Source organism: Medicago truncatula, chromosome 5 (assembly GCF_003473485.1).
Source record: "Medicago truncatula cultivar Jemalong A17 chromosome 5, MtrunA17r5.0-ANR, whole genome shotgun sequence".
Classification (NCBI taxonomy): Eukaryota; Viridiplantae; Streptophyta; class Magnoliopsida; order Fabales; family Fabaceae; genus Medicago; species Medicago truncatula.
This window is the reverse complement of record NC_053046.1, coordinates 31,432,431-31,438,430: the sequence shown is the minus strand read 5'-3', so window position 1 is coordinate 31,438,430 and position 6,000 is coordinate 31,432,431. Positions and strand designations below refer to the sequence as shown.

Sequence of the window (6,000 nt, the reverse complement as noted above, 5' to 3'; positions counted from 1 at the left end):
AAGCCATGGATATTGGCTTAAATGGTAGAAATATTTGGTTACTTTTAAATAAAAATCAAACATGAGAGTTTTAGAAGAAGCGTAACTTACTTGACTTGTAACTTTTTAGTGCTCCTAAATATTAAACAAATATTAACGTGTGGACCAAAATTATGTCAAGAGACCTGAACTATAAGTTTCATTATGTCATCCCAAGAAAAAGGTTGATGAAAAAAGCCAAAGTGCGATAAAAGCCAATTAGAATACGACAAAAACTTTGTAAAAAGCTTTTTCTTAGTGCTCAAATGAATGTAAACTTTAAAAAATACAAGATAATATACTAACAGAAAATGAAACTATGCTGATTCTACAAAGCTCAAGAATAAAAAGAGTAAGAAATGCAAATAAAATCTTTGCTGTCTACAAAATTAGTCTATTTTTAAACAAATTTTAAAGGATTTTATTTGTTTATATGCTTCAACAAAACATTAACCAATAGTAACATTTTACATTCTTTCAAAAAAAAAAGTAACATTTTACATGTTTAGGAATATTAGAAAGTTATACTACATGTCACACATTTATAGTGCCTTGCATGTGTATATCTCATGTAACTCAATAAAATCACGTTCAAGTTAGGATTGCTTCTTTTTCAATCTTATAAATTTATCGCGAGTCCTATATAGTTTGGATTATAGAATTTAAATGACATAAACATTCTATAAAAATCTCTAAAAACATCGCATAAAACCTCTAAAAACACGTTGAACTATTTTAAATTTTAGAATCTTAAATAAAATCTCTGAGAAAAAATAATAACTTTAAAGCTAGTTTGTCAATACAAATCTAAACATAGTAGAATCCAACAAAAATCAGTCTAATTTGGCTGCTACAAGTGTCACAAATAGTACAGCAATATTTAAGTAGACCCTCAATAGCTCACCTAAGTTGCAACTAGACTGGACCCACTTAAACATCACTGTGAATGGTAAATAGGAAAAATCAAACACGCCAAAGTTGACTTCATAACTTGTTTAGCACTTCAAAACATTTAGAAAAAACCAATTAAGATGTGTGCTTAATAAACTTCAATGAAAATCGAATCAATTGAGAGTATTCGAGTTTAAATCCAACTAAAACAATTTTTAATCAGACTTCTCTCGATCAAACTCCAGATTATTAGAATCTTTTCTCACAATCAAACTCCAGATTATTAAGATTTCTTTTCTTTATATATCAAATGGTTAAGACAAAAAATAAATTAAATTGTGTGATATGTAAATTGAGAATTGACATTCTGAAAATTGTTACCTCTTTAGCCTCATCATATTGATCATTAATCTCACTACATCTTTGTAAATTTGTCAATGGAAAGTTAAAACTCACAACTCAATAGACTATATGACAAAATATCAGAAAAAATTGTGATCAATTACTCTGGTAATATGTAGTTCCTTGAGCAGTAAATTTGCATCCTACCCAACTTCTATAGTATATTCTATAGCTTTTGGGGACTATTTTTTCCATCAGTTTTACAAATTGTCATCTAAACAAATTCTATAAGATTCAAAAAAATCATAAAATGAATTAAGAGCCGAGTTGAGAGAGTTGCGAAAAAGGAGCAAAACATTGTGAGTAACTTCTAAAATTGCATTCACTGCACTATTTGCTCCTGATCCATGTACAATTGCTCCAACCAAGCCGGAATCGAATCTGTTCCATTGTTAAGATGGCGCTGCAGTTTCCTTTTCTGATCTTCAACACTAAACTGATGAGATTCTTGCGGCGTAGCATCCTTTACAAGTGTATTAACCCAAGACACATCTGGTTCATAGTCATTTTCCTGTGCCCTAGCTGCAGCTGGAGTTAAAGGAGTACTGGTGGTTCGAAATGCAAATGAAGATGATTTCCTCAGCTTATTCAGTTCTTCTCCGTGTGAAGTCCAATCTAAATTTCCATCGGGTGAGCCCCAGTTAGAAAAAGCATAAGGCTTAGCAGGAGAATGAAGCTCAGAATGACGGTTTGTGACACCGCGCTCGATAAAGCTCTGGCTCCGCTTTGAAAATGCAGCAGCTCTTGCATTCAAAGCCGATGCGGATAACTCCCCGGATGGCTGAAACCTATAAGTCGGAGATCCAATCACACTGGAAGTGGAATGGCCTGAAGAATAGTTTTGTTGCAGATGCTGGTTCATATTCGGACGCATTTGGATTCCAGTCGGAGATTGTAACTGAGATCCTGCAGAATCAAGTGAAATTCCGTGGAATTTATGCAACATTGACGGATCAAGAGACCCGAAAAAGTCTTCAAGGTTTGTAGGATTCACCCCCGAAAACCTATTTAGTTCCCCGGTGGTATGGTTGGTCGAAGAAACCGGAAAAGATGGACTGTTAGGCATGGAATGATTCCAGTTGGAAGGAGAGGAAAGACCGGACATCTCATCCATCAGTAGTTGCTGCTTTCGCCGCTGAGTTTCAACCCTAAGCATTGCAATATCTGAATTAATATCTCTAGCGGTCATTCCAGTCTTCAACCTGCTTTTGGGAAGCTGAAGGGTAGGGATCGAAACATTAGACGGTGTCTGCCACATGGCTGTAGCAGCAACGGGAGACGACGCTCCAGATGAAGTCAAAGGCGGCGTTGAGGAGGGTGGTATCAAAACAGATGGAGAACCAAGTGACATTGGGCTAATTGAACCCATCTCTAATGTAGAAGCAGTACTGTAATATGACCTAGGAGATGGAATAGCAGAACCGGTAGAAGCATACAAGGGGCGAAGCTCCTCGACCTTGTGAGCAAAGAAGCAAACTCTTCTCATGCACAAACTCTCATCCTTGCAAAGCCGTGTCTTATACTGCGCAGGATGAAGCCAGCACTCAAAAATACCGTGTGCATAGTCACAAGAATCTCCTTTACTGCAAGATCCTTTCCGAAACTCAGGACAAGGGACGCAGCTATAATGATATTTCCTTGGATCGCGTCGCCTTGCATTTTCCCCTGGATGAACAAAAGGACACTCGGTCCAATCATGAGAATAAGCCCTTGAACAAGGCTTCACTTTGAATGTATACATCCTAAACTCATCGGTACTATATATCCCATTCTTAATGTCTGGAAGAGAGACATCAACAGCATAATCTTTTGAAACACGAGGTGTGTTTACATCTTGCCTTTGATATTCGTCAATGTCATCAATTGTCTCTGGAAACAAAAGATGTGTCTGATCAGCACCGCCTGTCCCCTCCAAAAGAGCTTGTAGCATCCTCTTCCTTTGATTGAAGATAGAATTGGCCAGAGAAACAATCAAATCAACGGGTCGGCTACCGTTGGCATCAACAGCACTAGCATCCGCCGATGCATCAAGCAAAATCTTGATAATCTTGGGGGAAGCAGCAGAACCCCCAACAACCGCACAATGAAGAGCAGTAGCACCATCGGATCCACTAGACCGATTAACATCAACCCGACCTGTTCCAAGAATATAAGCCGATACATCCAAACTTCCATACATAGCAGCAACCATGAGAGGTGTCCTCTCTTCATAACCAAATTTGTTTGAACCAACGTTCCTTCCATACCACAAACCAACCCCATCAACATCACAACCCTCGTTTTCAATCGCATTTTTGAAACCAATCACATCATCTGCAGCTGAAAATTCAAGCAAATAAGAAACCTCATGATACTGCCCTTCTTTATTCCCATTCACAAACTCACAACCCATAATCAAATCCTTTTGACAAGTTTTTTTCTTAGAATCACCGCACATGAAGATTTCTGAAAAAACCACACAAGAGAAAAAGATTCAAGAAGATGCTGATGAACCAACCATGATTTTTTTTCCAAATTTAAACCACAAAACTCAGTTTAACATAACAAAGTTAAAACAGATAAAATCAACTTAAAGGGCTAAATTTTCCCATTTTGTCTATGCATGTAATTGTTGGCAAAACAAAAAACCTTTAAACTTACATAATCATGAACAGCCTGAAATTTACAACAATCATATGCTTTAATTGAAAAATGTTAATTCTTTCAGTTATTTATTTTTTGATGAACAAAAATTTCTGTCATTTATAGTTATACACCAATCATTATAAATATTTTCATGAATACAGGTAAGATATGAAACAAGAAATCGTTACAAACAAAATCTAAACAGAAAACAGAAAACAACCTGTCCTATGTTGTTTCCATGGTAAAACAAAACGAAAAATAAAAATAAAAATTATTAACATGGTCAATGTTTTTTCTTTCATCAATTAACTATCAAACCAAAAACATCATATTACATATTCAAAGAGACTAATAAAGGAAGTGGAACCATTTTAAACTCGTCATTATGAAGTGAAAACAAACAACATGCAAGAAATATAAGAAAAGAAGCGTACCTTAAAAAACAAAGAGACAAGACACGAAGCAAAGAAACTAAGACTGGTTTTTTGGTTGCTTTTGTGATGAAGAAATGAAAGTTGCAAAGGTTAATAGAAAGAGTGGAAGACTTTTCTAATACATTTTGGTTTTGGTCAAAAAAGTGGAACTCACTAGACACCACTTTCTCCTCTTACCAATTCCATTTATTCAATTTTTTCCATATACAAATATAAAATTTACCAAGTCCATTTTTTTTCTATTAAAGAATAATATAATACGTCATTGTTCAACAAAGAGAAAGTCATTGGAAAAAATAATAGTATTTTTTTATTTCAGAAGTCAAAATGTCATTTTGTTGAAAATATTTTTATATCAATTAATTCCTTATATTAAACAGAAACTTCTGTATATATAGCTTTATAACAGTCAAAAAAATTCTTTCAAAAAAATAAAAAAAACAGTCAAATTTTTAAAAGAAACTTTGATAATCTTTATGGGCGCACATATACCACTTGGAATATTTAATTAATAATAATCTATTAATACAAACAAATTTTGGAATCAAAGGTAAAAGTCATACAGGTAAAAGTTAAAACAACTTTTTTTAAAAAGAATTAAGATAAATTTTTTATTTAACTTTCGTTTCTTTATTAAACTTGGTAACGGACCAAAGACCAACTAATCTAGATTTTCTTTTAGAAGGAACCAACTAATCTAGATATTAAGCACACTGTTTACTATAAGGGGCTCAATTGAAACAGGATGAGATTTATGCAAATGGTACTCCAAAAGCTAAGTCAATTTTGGCATAATTTGATAAGGTAAAGAATAAAGATAAGAGATTAGAGATAAGCAATTTACGGCGAATATTTTTTATTTTTTTTTATCAAGTGGCTAGAATTTACCATTTTTAAAGTGAATAAGTGAGGTGTCCGAAATTCGAACCCCAACCTCAACGTATAATAATGCATGTCCTTGTCAACTGAGCTATGCTCACGGGGACACAACGAATATTATTATCATGAATTATTTATGAGAGTTGGATTTTTTTTTAGCAAGAGTGTTGTATCTTCTATCTAGCATAAAACATGAGAAAAAGTAATTACTAGGATCGCAAAGTGGGGATGGCACGGGCCGTTTTGGCCGCCCCGTTTTTAATTCGACAAAAATGAAATAGAGTAGATCAACTTAAATAATCGAGTTCAAATCCTTCATTTAAAATGTCGGATTAAACGGACCAATCAGGCACGACCCATTTTTCCACACTAGTAAATACCAAAAATGTCCGCTAAATAGCTATTCATTATTCATATCTATCGTGAAGATTTTGTGCGAATTTTTTCGGCCTAAGTAACATTTTCTAATTCAAATAGAGCTGTATATATTATAGTAGTCCTTCTTTCAAAATAAAATATTATAGTAGTACTTCTTTTGTATGAAGTTTATAACTTCCCGGTTGGATGTTTCTTTATACGTGACAGAAACTTGTGAAAGTGAAACATGAGAATAATAAAGTCTAACAAATTTTTGTTTTTAACTAAATCTTAAAATTGATGTAATATTAGTAGATAAATAAAACCAAAAAACAAGAATGAACAACCAAATTTGTAAGACCTGGCACAATTGACAATGTCAAATCGGATTTAA

The 6,000-nt window shown here is 33.9% G+C and overlaps 1 protein-coding gene across 2 annotated transcripts; it reads right to left on the bottom strand.

Moving 5' to 3' along the window:
* Positions 1-1,389: 1,389 nt before the first annotated feature.
* On the bottom strand, positions 1,390-4,535 carry LOC11408632 (zinc finger CCCH domain-containing protein 66). 2 transcript variants are annotated; one of them, XM_003615640.4, is made up of 2 exons: positions 4,371-4,535; positions 1,390-3,756 (listed from the first exon to the last, which is right to left on the bottom strand). In XM_003615640.4, exon 2 carries the CDS (start codon positions 3,746-3,748, stop codon positions 1,634-1,636), a length of 2,115 nt encoding a protein of 704 aa, XP_003615688.2. In that variant the 5' UTR covers positions 3,749-3,756; positions 4,371-4,535; the 3' UTR covers positions 1,390-1,633. The 2 variants fall into 2 exon arrangements, with proteins under 2 accessions (XP_003615688.2, XP_039690453.1); XM_039834519.1 differs by lacking the exon at positions 4,371-4,535 and adding an exon at positions 4,157-4,232.
* Positions 4,536-6,000: the final 1,465 nt, after the last annotated feature.